The sequence below is a fragment of the Leptosomus discolor genome, chromosome 9, assembly GCF_034619465.1.
Source record: "Leptosomus discolor isolate bLepDis1 chromosome 9, bLepDis1.hap2, whole genome shotgun sequence".
Classification (NCBI taxonomy): Eukaryota; Metazoa; Chordata; class Aves; order Leptosomiformes; family Leptosomidae; genus Leptosomus; species Leptosomus discolor.
This window is the reverse complement of record NC_141399.1, coordinates 11,537,756-11,555,617: the sequence shown is the minus strand read 5'-3', so window position 1 is coordinate 11,555,617 and position 17,862 is coordinate 11,537,756. Positions and strand designations below refer to the sequence as shown.

Below are 17,862 nucleotides of genomic sequence, written 5' to 3'. Positions count from 1 at the left end.
AGGACATATATGAGAGGCCAGGTCATCAAGAAAAAATACGCACATCCAAATTCAAGAAAAATGCACAAGCATAACAGTTTTTGCTGGTGGCCCATCAAAAGCTGAGATATGCGCAAGTTTGGAGAGAGTCTAAGGAGGTTATTTTACTGGTAGGGAGGTATTAAACTTGCAGCATATTTACGCTGCTGCCTGAGTTCATGCCACCCATGGAAAAATGCTGGCTAATTTATGAGATGTAAATTCAGAATTGTTTGTTCAAGGAGACTTGGATTAGGACAGACAAATCCATGGTGTATAAATGAATCTACCCTTGTGAATAAATTACATCAAGTTTAATTACAGTCCTCTACCGGACTTGTGGCTATGCAGCCACATAGATGTGCTTGGAAATATCAGCTTACAAATACGAAGATGGCAAGGAGTACAACAGAGATGCCTCCTCCAGCACTGAGAGCTCTCTTGCTATGGCCGCAATGCACCTTTCAGAAAGGAGAGATCAACATCTGCAGCACGCAGACATCACTATCATTTCAAGGTCGCATAAGGACACAATCCATTTTGGCACCACTGTTTGAGCCGCAAGGGCTGGGAGATCACTGGATACTTTAACACAGCATCAAAGCAAACATTTGCTACCTTTCCCACCAGAGCTGCGTTCTCATAAAACAATCATTTCTTGTGTTTCTTCACTCAAGGTAGATTTGCCTGGGTGTTTTACAGCCAATAGCTCTGTTAGGCCAGAAGTATTTTATTTCTTTTACTATTAGCGTCAGTCAATCATGGTTGTTTAAGCCCTAGTCTTGCAGGTTTATAAAAGTTTGTGGAGTGAAGCTGCAACATTCTGGCTCCCTCCATGAGTGCAAGGAAACCTGATGTGCCTTGTTAACCCTTCAGAATAATTCCAGAGACACCAGTTTCCAGCTGCCTTGTGTCTTTGCACTGGGAGCAGGACCTGGGGAATCAGGGCTCCTGCAGACTTCTCAGCTCTGCTGTGGAAGCCTACACAAACCTTTTGGACGGCTTTCCCAAAGAGAGGACATTTGTCTCAGAGATGTGCAGTCTAACATCAGAGCTCACAAAGTGCTTTGAGATCATGGGAGGAGCAGTGCTTTAAAATCAGAAAGAACATGTGTACAGGCATCTCCTGGAGTGAAAGACAGCCCTACGGATGTGTTGGAGCCCATGAAGGGAATGTCTCCCTTGGGTTGCAGAGATTTGCATTTTGCCATGACTCACTCCCTGGGCTCAAAGACAGCAATGGAGCAGCAGAGATGTCTTGCTAGACACAGCGCAGCGCATATGGAACCCTTGGGCAGGATAGGCAGTGAAGATCTTACTCAGCATAATCATCGTCCAGCTGTGGGGTGAGTGGCAGCAGCTGCGACTATGGCCACATCACTGGCTGCAGAAACCAATTTGTCACGCCCTTACGTGCCCCCAAGCTGGCCTGCACAGGTCAGACATGTACCTCTGTGTGCGTACGTTGGTGGGTGGACCCCAGCCCCCAAAAGATGAAAGCTTTGCTGACAGCTTCACCCAGCTGCTAAACTTTCCTGTTGCAAACTATTCATACGCAAAAGCCAGAAACACAATGATCAAACAACTGTATCTGAGCAGAGCAAGAAAACATGTAACTCAGCAGGAAGCATTGATTTTGGATACCAGGATGGAGAAGCCAGATATTCTTCCACTGCTGTCAATGACAGCTGGGGGGAGGAAGGACACAAAAGCTGCATGTTTCAAGGCAGCCAAGAGGGGATGTTAGGCATCTTCCTATTCCACCCTCCCTGCTGATAACAGGGGCTGAATCACTGTCTCATTTGGAGCCCAAAGGCTTCATCTTGCACCCCAGAAACAAAACAATGGTGGGGAGGGAGGTCTATTAGAGGCTATTGGCTGTAAACCAAATCACAAGTCAGGCAGGTGAGAGTTTTTGCTTCAAATCGCCTGCCACAAGCTAGCACAAAGCAGTTAATAAATGCCAGGCAGCCCAACCTCTCTGAAAAGAGGGTGATACTGTCCTCCTCCCTGGTAGTACTCAAACTTACTAAATACCCAAAAGGCAGCTCCTCCACGACAAGCCATGGACAAAGCCACTGTGGATCACGTGCTTGTGCAACAGCACATTCAGATTCACAGGTCTTGCACAGGAGCGTGTGAACATGCAGGACAGACCCAGGCTGCTAAATTTGATCCCTGTATCCCCACCACCTACCCTCTTTTGCAAAAAGCAACAACTGCAGCACAAGAAAGAGCATAGCCCAGCCTCAGCTGAGAGCCTGGCTTGGTAAAGCAGAGAAAAATGGCTCTAATGTCTTGGGCTGCAGTTACAGTAGAACCTCTCAAGGGCAGGGAATAAGGTATTTAGAAAAGATAAAGCAAACGAGTTCTGTGGGATAACAAGAAGTGAAACAAAAAGCGAAAAGAAAACATAAAACTGCCTTTTTCACCTTGCTGCAAAGTGCATTTACCACTTCAAGATGGGAAGGAAAGACAGTGTTTTCCTGCCAGCTAGGAAGAGCAGCACAGCCTAGGAAAGGTAGAAATACACTGTAGAGATTTAATCCTCAAATCAAACCTAGGCTGCAAATGCAGAGAGGATTGCTTCCTGTTGCCAGAAAGCAGAAGGCGGCAGCCGGGAGAGCGCAAACCCTGCTGGGTGGGCAGCCAAGAGGGAGAGCAGCGTGTGTGACACATTAGAGCCAAGCAAGAGTGCACCGCAAGTCCCTGCTTTTGCTCCAGGCTTGGCAAGAGGATAAAGCAAAGCCAGGCAGATTTCAGCACATCTCCCTCCTCCCCCGGGACAGCAGGCTTTGTTGCTGCCTGATTTATAAAAGGAGTTTGGTGCTTTGTAATGTGAGCCAAATTCACCCCGGTAATAGAGGATAAAAAATCCAAAACACCATCACTTCCCTTTTTAAACCCTATTTGGAAACAAACAAACAAAAGGCATAAAAGGCATTTGAAATCTCTCTTAACCTGTATCACTCAGGACAACTCTTTTTCCTGTGCCAGCTCCTTGTCCCTGTCCTCCCACAGACACAAGCGCCAGGTACTCCTGCTCCTCCCTGCCACTGCATCGGCCGCCTGGAAAAGCCACCACACAGACCGCCCTGCACAGCAAGGGCTTGCATTTAATTTTGCAGTTACTTTCCCTGACACAGGACTCCCCCATGTGCTGTTTTCCCAGGCTGGCCTGGTGACACCAAACCATCAGCACATGCTGATGAGGCCCTCAGAGACTTCTCCTCCTAACGAAGGGTCTGCAGCAGGCACTGAGCATTGCCACGTAGTTGCACCTCCAGTACCCCTAGGCGGGATTGCTAGAGGGTATCTACATCATAGTGCACAGGCACTCAAGCAGACTTTAAATCCAGCCAGCAAGGGTATTGGAAAAAGTTTAGCCAGGGCTCATGAGCAGAGGCTCGGCTGCCAGAGGAGTCATTGCTCCCAGTATCCAGCACCTACCTGCTCCTCAACCAGAGCCCTCCTCTGCAGTTCAAAACCTTGGCTTTAAGGCCAGTTTATATAGCTGAGCTCTGCTGCAATGAAACCAGGCAGAAAAAACTTTGCTGGGCCTGCTTTTTTAGACTTTTCCCCCTTCTGCACCCAGACAAAAGCTTTATCTTTCAAAGAGGAAAAAAAAAAAAAAAAAGAAAGGAAAAAAGAATGGGAATGGCACTCTCACACAGACACACACTCCCTTCCTCCTCCTCCTCCTCCCAGAACAGCCGCAGCCTGGTGCCAAGACGTTCACCTGGGATGCGAGGGAGGCCGCGGTCAGCCGACGAGTGCAGAAATGGCAGTGACAGTAAACCATGCCCAGTGAAGAATGGGAGATATTACAAGGATGATAGTAATTATCTAAATGAGCCTCTGAGGAGAGAAAACAAACCAAACCATGAAATGTTCAGCAGCAGCACCATCAGCATCCAAGGGCAAGGTCTCTAACCTCTCTGCCGGGCTGTCGGGCTCAATAAAACGGACGAGAGGTGGGGAAGACAGGGTTTCGGTAGCAAAGATGCCTCCCTGGAGCTGAAGTCCGAAGCCATTCAAAGGGTCTCCCCTGAGCACCACCTCTGTTGTCTCCGTGTGGACTATCTGCCCGCCAGGACCCACCGTGCTGGAGGCCAGCGACACTGAGAGGAGGAGAGAGGCAGAAAGTCAGGGTAGCCACGGTCAACATAGCAGATCTGGTCACAGACCTTAGTCTGGCAGTGGTAGGGACAGTGACTGAGGATGAGGGAGGAAGCGACAGTGCTGAGATGAGGGGTCCTACACCAGCTAACAGTCAACAATAATGACAGTAAGGTAAGCATGCATGCCCTGTCCAACCCAGTCCCAGCCCACTGCCATTCTTACGTGAGCTCTTATGCTCCTTCTTCTTCTGCCTCCTCCTCAGCATGGTGGTGCGGGGGCTCATGGGGTGGGAGCTGCGAGGTAGCGTGTTCGAATTCTGGCAGGGGAAGCCCTGCGCGTTCATGGTAGGAGATGAGAAGTTGGCAGCCACCAGAGCTGAGGAAATACAGAATGTGTTACAGATGTGCAGACAAGCACAGCAGTGGGTTCACCTAAGAGATGTTCAGCAAACACCTAATGGGTTCTGACTATCTCCTTCTCCCCAGCTCCAGGGCTCAAGACAAGGTGAGAACCTTGTCCTGGGCTTGCAGCTCCAGGAGATTTGTGAGAGCGGGCTTGGACCCCAGACAGACATTGCTCTCTGGTGTGCAGTGACTCCAGTGACTGGGCTGCGTGTCACTGCAGCATCCAGGCCACCAGGTGAGAAATGCATCATGGATGCAGGGCAGCCAACAGCAAGTTGGCATGATGGCACTAACGAACCTTAAATATGCACAAAGAGAAACCACAGCTTGAACTTGAGCTGCTGGGCAACCGGGCTGTCCTGTTTGTGCCCCACAATTCGGACAAAGTGCAGTGTTTCCTCCCTATCTTACTGCCGTAAGACAAGAAACCTGGGGCCGCACAGAGCCTGCTTCCTGCAAGAGGTGTATTTATAGATTTTGAAGCAGCCATAATCTTGCTGCTAACATGCTGTGTGACACCAGGGCTGAGCTGGATGCATTGTTGTTTCATGTTCCTACACATCACCAGAGATGCCCTCCTTGTCCCACAGCAACTCATTTTTGCCGTATGAAATCAGGCACTGGGGTGTGGGGTTAGAGGATGGGGGCGTGGGTCTGCCCACCACACTGCTCTTGTTGCAGTTACCAGATCTGTCTGTGCTGGGCTGCAGATACGGATTTTGTATCTCAGCACTGGACCTGTGGAAACAGACCCAGGTGACTGAGGAGGAAACGAGTGACAAGCCAGGCTACAGAGTTGGGTATCAAGGAAATGGAGGGGCACAACATGAATGAACACGTGCAGAGATGGGGGCAACGCCATGCGCTGAGGTTACATTTGCAGTAATCCTGTCCAGACGTCTGGTTCCAAGTGGGTGTCTTGCAGTGCCCAGGGTGGTGGGTGTGACAGTAGTTGACACAGGGGTCCCAGCAGTGGTGGTGGTCACTCTTCTGCACCTTGACTGATGGCACCCAAGGAAGCAGAAATCACCACAGGCAGGAAGAAGAAATGAAAGAAAGAAAAGGTAAGAAGCACAAGCCAGGAGATTGTAGAAAAGAGCCTCATACGGGCTCTGAACAAGTCAGGACCCAACCACAGTGTGTCAAGCACCAGCAGTGAAAACGCATCCCCACATAACCTCATGACACTTGATGCAAAGTGGCAGAAATCCACCCCTTCCCCATAAAAAACTCCACATCCTGAGCCAACAGCCTAAGCCATGCTGGCAGCGCACAGATGTCATCACCATTTGCAGTCTGTTGTGCGACGTGCAGAAACTCCCTCCAGCCACAAGTTTCCCACAGAGGCCATCAGCTTTATCCGACAGCACCAGGGAAACCTCCTTATGCTGTTTCCCACCTTGCTGCTGGAACTGCCCTCCTGGGGACAAGGATCAACACCTTCTGCACATGCCAAGGACTGCTTTGAGCACTTTGCTTGGCTTCAGTATTTGGTTGTGTACTGGCTGCTCTTGGCCGGGAATGAACATATGGATGAAAGAGAGGAGTAGAAGAGGGCTGCCTCCAGTTCACCAGAACAAAAGGGATTTTATACGCCACTGCTTAAAGGCAATTATGGAAGGCCATCGACACAGGAAAAGATGCCAATGCTGTGCCAAACAGTCGATTAAAACATGGCACCAACATGGCAGACTGTTCAAGGGCACGCAACTGCTGCTTCAGCTTCAACCCTAACGCCAGCCCAGCACACACTGGCAGAAATCCGTTGCAGCGTGACATCCATCACCTGGAAATCACTCATCCCAGGAACTGTGGCTTTGCGGCACCAAGTTACGGTGCCACAAGTCTCCTCTGAAGTGCCTCAAACACCTCCCAAGCACAGGTCCCTTGCCTGTTCTCACTGATGCTCCTTCTGACGCGGGAGGCACAGGGTCAGTTTGGTTTTCCTGGCCCAACGGCGCTAGGTTTTCTCTCCCAAATCTCTGCGCTATGCTGTATGGATCTATTTTCTTCCAAGAGGAATTGCTGGATTCTCTAGAAGAGAAGGCTCCCGGGAGACCTTATAGCAGCCTTCCAGTACTTAAAGGGGGCCTACAGGAAAGATGCGGAGGGACTCTTCATCAGGGAGGGTAGTGATAGGACGAGGGGTAACGGTTTCAAACTGGAAGAGGGCAGATTTAGATTAGAGGTAAGGAAGAAATTCTTTACTGTGAGGGTGGAGAGACACTGACACAGGTTGCCCAGAGAAGCTGTGGCTGCCCCCTCCCCGGCAGTGTTCAAGGCCAGGTTGGACGGGGCTTGAGGAATCTGGTCAAGTGGAAGGTGTCCCTGCCCATGGAAGGGGGTTGGAAGTAGATGATCTTTGAGGTCCCTTCCAACCCAAACTGTTCTATGATTCTGACAAGCAAGATTGCAAGCATCTGTTTTATTCAGCTAAGGATGAATGGCATCCCACAGTGGAGCATCACTGCATCCACAAGTTACCCCAGAGCTCTTAACCTTGCAACCACTTGCACTGACTGGCCACTGCCTTCCCAGGATAAGATCTCCTCCAGGCTCTGCGTCCTCCAAGTACACAGAAACACTGCCAGCGCTGGTACTACCAGAGCTTTCTGAGGGTGTAAATCTGGGACAGGGACTCAGTTTATTCAGTGAATCCACCCAGAGATCTCATCTAAAGGTCATCTGTTCATGCCTTTAACAGTGGAAATCCATTTTGTGTGCATGCATTACAGGCATCAAATCATTTAGGTCAGGTTTTCCAACCAATATAGTGATTATATTTAGTCTTTACTAAACAGTGTGTTTAGCATTTAGTCTATCAAGGTCTTAAAAAACATTCTTCCAGCTCTGGGGTTTCCGTTTTGTGGATACAAAAGTAAATTCAGAGCCAGGCAGCTTTTAAAAACAAAAATCAAATTAACAAATGTAGCTATATCTAGACAAAAAGGAAAGTTCTTAATAAAATTAAACACTTTGAACATGAGGGACAGAGCTTATGGGCATATATACAAAATCATTTAATCCATTTATAGTAATTAAAACTCTCCCATTTGTCTATAAATTTTTAGCTCATATCTGACAACAGAAAAAATTGCCTTTGAAACTCAGATGACAGTGCATTGGTGAAGAGAGGAGATTTTGGACAATTCTGTGATAAAAACCTACAACAGCCTTCCCTGAGCTTTCACACATCATCCTTGCCTGAGGAAGCCCATCCATCCCAGCACCGCTCCTGGGCACTGTCTGCTCCCGTTGATCTTGTGAGCAGGGCGTAACAAACTCCAAATGCCCCCAGAGTCACAGAGACAGAAAACTCAGTTTGACAAATCCTGTGCTTCAGCATTAGACCATATTTTTGCATGGCCACTGCAGCTTCAGATCCCTCTCTACCTCCTCAATAATCAGACTCTGATTACACGAGAAACCAAAATATAATGACAAGCCCCATGCAGGCACACACTGGAAGGACTCAGTAATGCAAGTGCTGAACAGGGATGTGTCTGCATGGTCTCCTCTCCTCAGCTGCTTCCCCCAGGCTTCACTCTCTTGCCAGGCACAACAGTTTGCTTTTGCATGGCCCATTTTTCTTTACTGCCCCTGTTTCTTTCCCTAAACTCAGAAAAAGCAGCCTGTGGAGTTGGCACTCGGCATCCCTCCCAGGTTGAAACGCAGTTTATCAACTTCAGTGCGGTGAGCAGCTGAGGAACCATGGGCTGCACGGTGCTGTGCCACCACCGAGGAGTACTGCTTTGTGAGCTGCTCCTCTTGCCCAAAACGCTCTCCTTCCTGTCCCTACCACCCCCATCAGCACCGGTGAAGGTTCAAGCCCAAGCACTCCAGCCACACACCTCTGCCTCCTAACAGCCACATGGGTGAACAGCATCCTTCCCTATGATCCCTCACATGTTAAAGAGTTTAATCAGAAGTGGGAACAATTGTTATAGCCCTTATTTTCATATTTATGTGTTGCAATTATTCTCCCAAGTTCGCGTTCTGTATTTCTGCCACAGCAAACTGATCTGATGTATGGAGGTTTGGGTAAAAAGGCTCTGAACACACTGAGCTGTCCTTCCACAGATCCTCCTTCTCCTGCGCTGCTGCTGAATGCATGTATGCTGAAAAAAGATTAGGACCAGGGCACTAATGGAAGGAGGAGAACAGTTCATTTTAACAGCCATTGCAAAAGGATTATAGCTTTCCATTTTTTCTTGGGCACAAAGGTCAAGTCATCCATCCCCTTTGTTAAATTGCTTTAATTCTCCATAAATTGGACTGGACATGTAAGAGATTTATTTCTAGACATGGAGATATTATTAGATTTTATGTTTCACTGCATCATGCTAAAGAAGACAACACAGATATTTTCCTTCTTTCCCCAAATCACCCTAGAAGAGAATGGAAAGAACAGCTCTGCCCAGGGCTACTGTGCACCAGTACTAAAATGCATGTCCCCAAGAGACAAATGATTGCAAATGGCTTCAAAATGGGTTGGTACTGAACAGTCATACCTGAAACACCCAAATTACAAGACCACCAGTACAGACTGTAACAAAACTGCAAGCAAGATTCTACTAGTTCAACAAGAAATCTACTAGTACTGAGGCTATGTTCAAAATGAAGTTTATATGAGATCCTGAGCCAGCCTCTCCTGTGGAAGGAAAAACTAAAAAGTAGGCAACAAGGATGCTCACCAGGATGAATTCCTAATGAAGTTTACAGGCATTTTGGGCTTAATTTCACTCAAGCCAGAATTTTTTTCCCCAGTGTTTCTTTGGTGGGGGCAGTGGAATGCTGCAGCTACAGATGCATTCACTGTACCGCTGGCTGCTCAGAGACAGCTGCCATTCAAACAGGCTGGTCTGGATGATGAACATTCGCATTACAGCTTTGTTTCCCAAGAACGTCCAGCAGGACCCTGCCCAGCTACTAACATGTCCTTTACAAAGCCTTACCAGCCATCAGCAAATGAAAACTGAGCTTGGAAATACATATGCCAGCACCAAGGTTGTTTTCACCACTCTCCATTAAAGTCTTTTATCCGAGGCACTAAGGATTTGCCTTGCACAGCACTCAGCACTGTAAAACCCTGGGATTCCCAGCTCCAATTTCCCCATTCAAGCACAGATGCTACCTTTTTTTCCTATTCACATCCTTGAAGAACGTCATCTAATCACATGCGTTTCATCAAAACACCTCTTTTTTTTTTTTTCCCTCCACAGATGTCTCTCTTTGGAATCTGTTGCCAGCATTTAAAAGCAGCAAGAACCCCAGTAGGGACCTCACGTGAGTTCTGAGGACGACCAACAGTGTTTGCACAGAGGACACACCTGTTTCTGGAGGCTTCAATGGCAGCCTGCTTTGGTGAACAGGTAATATCTCTAGCTTGACATTTTCTGAAGTGGCAGCTAAAAGCTGAGTTGCCTCTAATAAGGAGCAGTGCTCTGTGCTCGTACCATCAATGGAGAGAATATGGTCACCAACATGCAACGCGCCACATCTGCAAAGGAAACAGCAAGAGAAGTAATTATACACATGGCCAAAATCCATGTCCTTACAGTTGGGAGCAGACACATCAAAATCCAACACTGAATTATTGCATGAATTCATATCTCTTTTTTTTACTTCCGATTTGAACTTTAGGTTCAAGCATTGCCCAAAATACCAACTAAGATGGCTCGCACTTCACTCAGTGCTGCTGGTGCCTTGGGAAAGATCTTTTAAGTTTTTAATAGTGCCCACTTATGGCTAGTCTGGATGGCTGAGGGCTCACCCAGCAGTGTAGTTAAGTTCTACGAGCCAGCAGTTCAGCTCAGCAACATGACTAACCGCAGCTAGGGCTGCATAACAGTGTGTCTTTCTGCATCCCCACATAAAGGGTAACTAGCTGACTTGCCCATCAGGAAAAGGCTTTAGACAGAAGCTTCCAGAATAGGATTTTGCTATTCCATAGCTCCAGGGAAGTCAGATCTGAGGTTTTTAAAAGAGAGCTCAGCTTTCACATGCACTGAGTTACATTCATTCCTGGTAAGGAGTGTCCACTGGTGTTGGGTCAGATATTTTTAGCACACTTAATGCTAAGAACACGTGGACGTGGTCGTTTCAAGGTGAGGCAGGGATGAATGGTATATAGCTAATTAAGGGACAAAAAAGCAGCAGAGAAAGGAAAAGCAGAGCTAGGAGCAGCCTGTTCAGATCTGTACCTGTCCACCACGCTGGCTGGCTTGATCTTGTCGATGACAATGACCTGCTTGTTACGGTGCGCAGTTGTTGTCAGCGTGATTCCTAGCGTAGACCCCGGAGTCTTCGCTATTTCAACTAGTAAAGGACCTGAAGCATTTGCTACAGTATCTGCAAAACAAGAGAGCATCTGAAGACACTTCTCATACAGCCTTTTCCATTTCTAAATGCAGGAGGTTGGCCAATAGTGCTGACTTGCCATGTGTATCAGCAAACCTGTAGTTTAGACATCCTACAGTCTGTATCACATGGTAACGTAACAAAGAAGTAAACTCAAGAAGCAAAATTGCTTCTGCACAAAAAATATATGACAATGAAGTAAAGAGATATTACGATTCACTCATGGAAACAACCCCCCTGCCTCTTTTTAGCAAGATTGAGGAAGAGATTGCTCAAAGGCTGTGCAGCAGTCACACCAACTGTATTAAAAGCACAAAAAGAAGATCAGAAGGACATCACTGTTATAAGCTTCTTCCCAAACAAAGAAAAAAGAAAAGGCACAAAGAAACAGGATCCCACTTTCTGAAGTACTCAGAAGTCTTGTGTGCTGATGACCAGCACACAAGTCAGTCAACTCCTCTGTGCTTCAGCACTGCCTTCGAAATATCACCTCAACTGCTCATTTCAGCTCCTCCAGTGTGACAGTGGGAGCAGAGACACAGCACTACCTACCCACAATGCTTACAAAAGCTTCCCCTCTCCCATCAGACAATACAGAGGTAACTCATGTTTAAAAGATGCATTTCTGCAGTAAGCTTAATAGATGCTGTAAGTGAGACTATGAAACTCCTACGAAATTGCACCTGTTAGCATAAGCATTCATCTCTTCTGAGGAAGGGGGAGGAAAAAGAAAGCCTGTGTCTCTCACTGATTAGACAGAAATTCCTTCCATATCTATTACACACATTTGCTTTCAGATTACCTACAGCCATCATAAAGAGGCTGGATTCACGAACACATTATCACCACCAGACATCCCATAACCAGCACTTCATGTGTAGTTTGACCCCCTACAAAAGCACTTCATGGAAACCCAGCCATACACTTTGAAGGAAAGGCCAGCAGAGCCCTCTGAGAGCTTGATGCTTCCTCAGCCATTAATTATTCATAGTAAGGCTTTTCTCTTCCACAGCTATGCTCCACTAAAAATGCTGATGTTACTTGGCTCCAAAACTTGATGCGTGGCTCATTCTTGCTCTCCAATAAACAGGATCATTAATGCAGATCTTGGAAGCTAAGCCACAGCAAGGTCTTTCTTGAGATTTGTTGAAGATGCTGGAGACAGAAATTTCTCCTGGAAATTTCCCCTGGGTATCAGCCAGGGGATGTTCAGGCTCTGGTCTACTCACAGTGCCATTTTTCCTGGAGGGGGAATGAGCCTTGTTAAAGGTTATGCAGGCTTCAAATAAAACACTGTTTATTCTCCGTTGAAAAGGACCACTGGGGAGATCTGCAGGCCCTGGCACAAAGCACAGTCCCAGTTCAATCAAAAGATGCACAAAGTACCCAGCTAAAGCCTGTGGAAGGTGCACTTAAGCCTTCATTAGCAAAGGAAGCACCAAGAGACTGAGGATCTCTTCCAACAGCAAACACCAGCTGCATGTTGGTTTTGCAGCCCCTGTGTGTCCAGCACATACCCTCTGAAGAGGAACATAACCTTATATTCCCCCAGATGAAGGGAAGGAGATAGCAAAAAAAGTCAAGAAAAAAGCTTGCTGGAATGGTAGATCTTTCTTTGTAAGGAAAATACTTACTCCTTTCGGTTTTACCCAGCATCCAAGCTTCTCACTTGTGTTTCCCAGGGACATCTCAGCATAATGATGAGAAGAAAGAGCTTTGGGTACCCACTCCCATGCCAGGACCTATGTTATCAATAAGACTGTAGGAAATCACAGTTCTGCCTCCAGCCCATGGTCCCTCCTCCCACTGCACACAGCACAGGCCACCCCACTGTCCCTTTTAATTCTCATCTCCTGTGGCATAGATGAGAATTGATCCAAATCCATTTTATAGAGGCATTTGTTGAGGAAATACCAGCCAAGTCTCTATTAACTATTCTAGGGAAAGACTTGGCTCAAATCAAAGGTCAGGAGTCTGCAATTTAGCAATATTTGTGAGGCGTGATTAACATGGGGCTATTAATTTAAAAAGAAACACAGAGAGGCCAGGGCAGGCCATGCAATAACCTTACTGTAGGGAGTCAATTCACGTTGCTGCTTTGGCACCATGAGGTGTTTCTGCACCAGTTCTGCATGGCTGCAACCTCATCCAGCATCTATGAAAACGATATCTGCAGCTCTCCTGTGTTCCACAGCAGAACTCACCTTACTTAAAGCAAGATCCTTTGTCACAAGCCAAGAGAGTCTTAAGCAGTTGTTCTGGAGGCTCAGCATTCACAAGATATTAAACTCAAATGCTGCTCAGTATGTACTGGGGGCCAAAAATCACACTGTTGCAGAACAAGCATCACTGAGGCCAGTGACACGGAGTTTAATACAGAGACAGAAGCTTGCATCATTTCTCTAGGGTTTTGTTACCAAGGAACAGAAAAATCATGTATGCTTATATTGCCTTGCATGCCTGTGCAGATTTTCACGTAAGAGTTAAAAAATGTTTTGCAAGCAATGAATTGTGCTTCCTAGAGGAGGATGGTACCATTTTACAGACTGGGAAACTGAGGCACAGCTGTCACTTGTCCAAAAATACAGGCTTGTTCAGTACATAGTCAGACAGGGTCCAGAAGACCCATTTCCCTTTGCTGGATGAATAGCATTACACCTCCTGACATTGCTGAGGGCAAAGCACGCATGCGATCTTCATCCATCTTCAGAAACAATAGTTTTAGTGACTAAATAATCCCTTAAGCCCTCCATCTTTTTGAAGAGATCTGCTCTTTCTAAGTAGCATTGACTAAATGAATAGGATAAATGAATTGGATAGGACCCTGTTAAAATTCAGTATCAGCAGCTCTGGCCTGAACAGGTTAACATCTGCCCCAAATCCTGCCTGCAGTTTTCCTTCCAAACCCAAATTCCAGGCATTTCAAAATGTTCAGGTGGAAATGCAGCAGCCACCAGGTGACTCACTAGAGGTGTAATCATTCCTCTAACCTTCTCCACCAAAACAGAAAGAGGAAAGCCTACCAAAACTTGCTCAAATACAGCAAATCCCATCACTGTCCACTTGGCTGATCCCAGCAGGACATAAAGGGCTGTGCAAAACCTGCTCACACCCATACACTTGAGGGGTACTCACCAATATCATGATGGATACAAGGGAAACTGTGTCAGCTCCAGGTAATCAGGCACCCCAGGGCTGAAGGTAGAGGAGAACTGGTTACCCCACCACTAAAAGATGGGGGTTGACAGGTGTTTTCCAAAAGATCTTTCTTTCAGCAGCTTATTTTGGAGGAAATACCACAGTTTTTTTTTCCTTCTTGCACTAGGTCTCCTTGAGCCTCACCTGGCTTTGCTCACCTCCCTGAAGAGGGATGGCTCTTGTAACCAGGCTGGAAAGTGTTATGAGCACTTGCTCGGGGAATAAGTGAGGTGTGCCTGCAGGGACGATTTTTTCCCTGCTGTAAGGCACTTTGAGGGAGAGGAGGGAAAAGGGGGGGGGAAAGGGGGGGGAAAAGGGGGGGAAAAGGGGGGGGAAAAGGGGGGGGAAAAGGGGGGGGGAAAGGGGGGGGGAAAGGGGGGGGGAAAGGGGGGGGGAAAGGGGGGGGGAAAGGGGGGGGGAAAGGGGGGGGGAAAGGGGGGGGGAAAGGGGGGGGGAAAAGGGGGGGGAAAAGGGGGGGGAAAAGGGGGGGGAAAAGGGGGGGGAAAAGGGGGGGGAAAAGGGGGGGGAAAAGGGGGGGGAAAAGGGGGGGGAAAAGGGGGGGGGAAAGGGGGGGGAAAAGGGGGGGGAAAGGGGGGGGAAAGGGGGGGGAAAGGGGGGGGAAAAGGGGGGGGAAAAGGGGGGGGAAAAGGGGGGGGAAAAGGGGGGGGAAAAGGGGGGGGAAAAGGGGGGGGAAAAGGGGGGGGAAAAGGGGGGGGAAAAGGGGGGGGAAAAGGGGGGGGAAAAGGGGGGGGAAAAGGGGGGGGAAAAGCAAAGGCACTGCCTCTTGCAAATGCAAACAAGATAAACCAAAACCTCCTAGAAGAACCAAACCAAAGAGCTTCCCCCTTCCTGATGCAGCCCAGCAGCTCGTGATCCCTCTGGCTTCACAGGCACACGTAGGCGTTTGACTTCACGGGCCCCTCTTCAGGCCCTACCCCCCTGACACCGACCAGCAGGTGCCAACCGGTCACCTGTTTGTGGGACAGTACCAGCCCTCCACTCCATCAGCAGGAGAGCCCCGCAGGCCTAAAAATCTAAAAATGAATGGGCAGAAGGGCAGCCAGAGGAAAGGAGAGGAGGAGAAACACAGAGCAAATCGCTTTGCTCATTCATCACCTGGCAGAAAGCTTCCCCCCTCCATGAGTCAACCCTAAAGGCTTGCAGCCCAGTGCCTCATGTCATGGCACACACACTGCTTAGTTACAGATTAACTATTCAAATGCCACCAGTTTCTGGCTGATCAGTTTATTTGTTCGTTGGCGTTGTCCCCCCCTTCTTTAAAAGGCCCATAAGATAGAGATATCACCATGGGAAAGCATCTGTTCATCGCAACGTTTATCTAGCATCAGCAAAGGGCAGAGATTTTCCCGATGCCCAAGGGAGGTGCATGCCCAGTTTGCACTCATTTTAAATGGAAATGGCAGATTAATTTAATTCCTTTGGTGGCCTTGAGAAATCTCAGCCAATTTGATTAAAAGCCTGCCACGGCCCCATCCTACGCCGGCCTCCCTGGTGAAAGCCCGACAGCCGAGGGATGCTCAGTGGCAATGGCAAGCAGTTGTCACGTCCCTCTCACCGAGAGCGGGGCTGGCCTCATACAGCTCACCCTCAGCACACAATTTTGGCTGGGAAACCATGCAGCCAGCTGGTGAATGTCGTGATTCAACACACCCCCACAGCAGCCGCGGTATCTCACCAAGGACAGATGTAGAAAAACAACTTTCCCTCCTCGAGGGTCAGCCCACACCACCCCAGCACGTACAGCTGCAGCAGAGAGTGAGCACAATGTGAAAACCTCTGTTTTCCCCGGGGATAAACAGGACAAGCACCACTTCATGGTGGTGTCCCAAGCTCTTATACTGAATCAAGTGAACTGTGTGGCTACATTTCCCCCCCAGTCCCTCCACCAAGTTTTCAAAATGGGAAGAGTACTCCCTTCAGGCTAATAACAACCCCACACTACTTTCAGCACCTGCTCTTCCCTTGCCTCATCATCTTCCTGTAGCTGGTAAAAAGAATGTCTGAAATAGCTGTGATTTGGGGATGATGTACTCATCTCCTGTTGCAGTTATTAGCTGTCGTCTGGCAAAACTGTCTGCAGAGACTGTTTTAAGCTACGCGTTGTGCATCATCTTGCCTTAAAAGATGCAGGGCAAGTACATCCCTTTACAGGGTTGGGCAGACGCACTCTCTATGCAGAAATTATCCAAGGGAGGGGCTGCTTTTCCATCTTGGGAAGTATCTGGTTGCGGTCCACTGTATAGCAACACAAGACATAGAATGACTGCATAAAACCCTGCCACCAGTCTGTGTTTACTCAACCCTAACAGTTTTAGGTGGGAGAGTTACTCAAGAAGAAATACCAGGACACATTCAAGGCTATTTTTGCTCCAAGTCAGGTTTTAAAACAATCAACTTTCTGCAACATAGGCACCAGGGGACCGTACAAATAACAAAACACAAAAAAAGCCCATTTATCATGCACCACTAATTGTTTGCTACTGTTCAGACTTGACAGCTCTGTGCAAAATCCCTCCTTAACTCTGCCTGTTCCCTCCCCGGGCAGGGCTGCCAGCCCAGCCAGCCTGCGAGGAGAGGAACAGACATCCCTTACTGACCGCTGCAGAGTTACTGCAATCACAAGAATACAGAAAGGTAGAAAACAGAGTCTGGGTAATTTCTATTTTCCATCATTCAAGTGCTTTCTCTTTTTCATGAATACCAGTCAATTTCTAAAGAGAAGCCTTGCTCCTGCAGCATGGCAGAAGCAAGGCAGCATGTAGGATTTCCTTCCATTTCTGCCAGTGGACTACGTGTCCACGTGGCACACGGCTGCCCAGGTCCTGGCAGCCTCCTCCCCAAGGGGAGACCCAGTACAGCCATGCTTGCGGACTTTCTCCTGAAAGGAAAAGGAAAGCTTGAGGGAAGGAATCTCAAAAGGAAGCAGAAAGCCCAGAGGGCTGGCACGAGGAGTTCCCTTAGTCTGGTGCAACCCTCTTGCACACTGCATGGAGTGAGTTCTGGCATTCTCAGCTCTCTTTCCTTGCGGGTGGTGTGGTATTAAACTCTCTCAGCTACAGATCTCCCCACTAACAAACCAGAAAACAACCTGATAGCACAGACTCCTATTCCTCACTGGCTCCTAGGCTCAGACATGCTGGATTTGCTTGTGAGATTGCAGAAAAGACTCTAACATAGGCCAGCTTGTGGCTCCAGTGGAGGCAGAAACCCCTCTGGAGACGTACATGCAACATCAAAATCTAACGCACAGCTCAACGAGCTTCCAGAACCAACACAGCTTCGGACTCTGTGGTAACCTTAAACTCATTAACGACGCTCCCTGCAGTAACAGCTGTGTGTCACAAAGACAGCTCAAAATTACTTTACAGTAGCTTATAATGAACCCTTTCCCAGGGCTTGAAACTGAAAATCAAATGGAAAAAAAAAAAAAAAAAAAGAAAGAAAAAACCACCAACCCTTCAAACCCTCAAACTTAATATCTATTGTGTAGAACACTTTTTAGAAATTCCCATCCTCTGCCCTCCAGTAAATTCTGTCTTATTTGGGGTCAATCAGTTGATCACCCCTCATTTATTTCAGAAGCAGATCTGAACTAACATTTCTAACAAAGGGAATAGCTGCAGAATTAAGCAGGGTCAAAATTCAGAACTGAAGCCACAGCCACATCAAGTCTCTGCCTGCTTGCAGCTCACTCCCCTGCACACATATAATAGCAGTATTTGCAGTGCTGGCAGAACAC

General features: G+C 47.8%; 1 protein-coding gene across 3 annotated transcripts in view; it reads right to left on the bottom strand.

The window, feature by feature from the left end:
* The window catches only part of GRIP2 (glutamate receptor interacting protein 2), a 301,834-nt gene that overhangs the window by 34,253 nt on the left and 249,719 nt on the right, over positions 1–17,862 (bottom strand). For all 3 annotated transcript variants that reach the window (XM_086469677.1, XM_086469675.1, XM_086469676.1), the window contains exons 8-12: positions 10,748–10,895; positions 9,875–10,044; positions 5,420–5,545; positions 4,363–4,515; positions 3,953–4,139 (exon numbers count right to left, since the gene is read on the bottom strand). In XM_086469677.1, the coding sequence (XP_086325803.1) occupies positions 3,953–4,139; positions 4,363–4,515; positions 5,420–5,545; positions 9,875–10,044; positions 10,748–10,895 (784 nt within the window). The remainder of the gene's footprint in view (positions 1–3,952; positions 4,140–4,362; positions 4,516–5,419; positions 5,546–9,874; positions 10,045–10,747; positions 10,896–17,862) is intronic.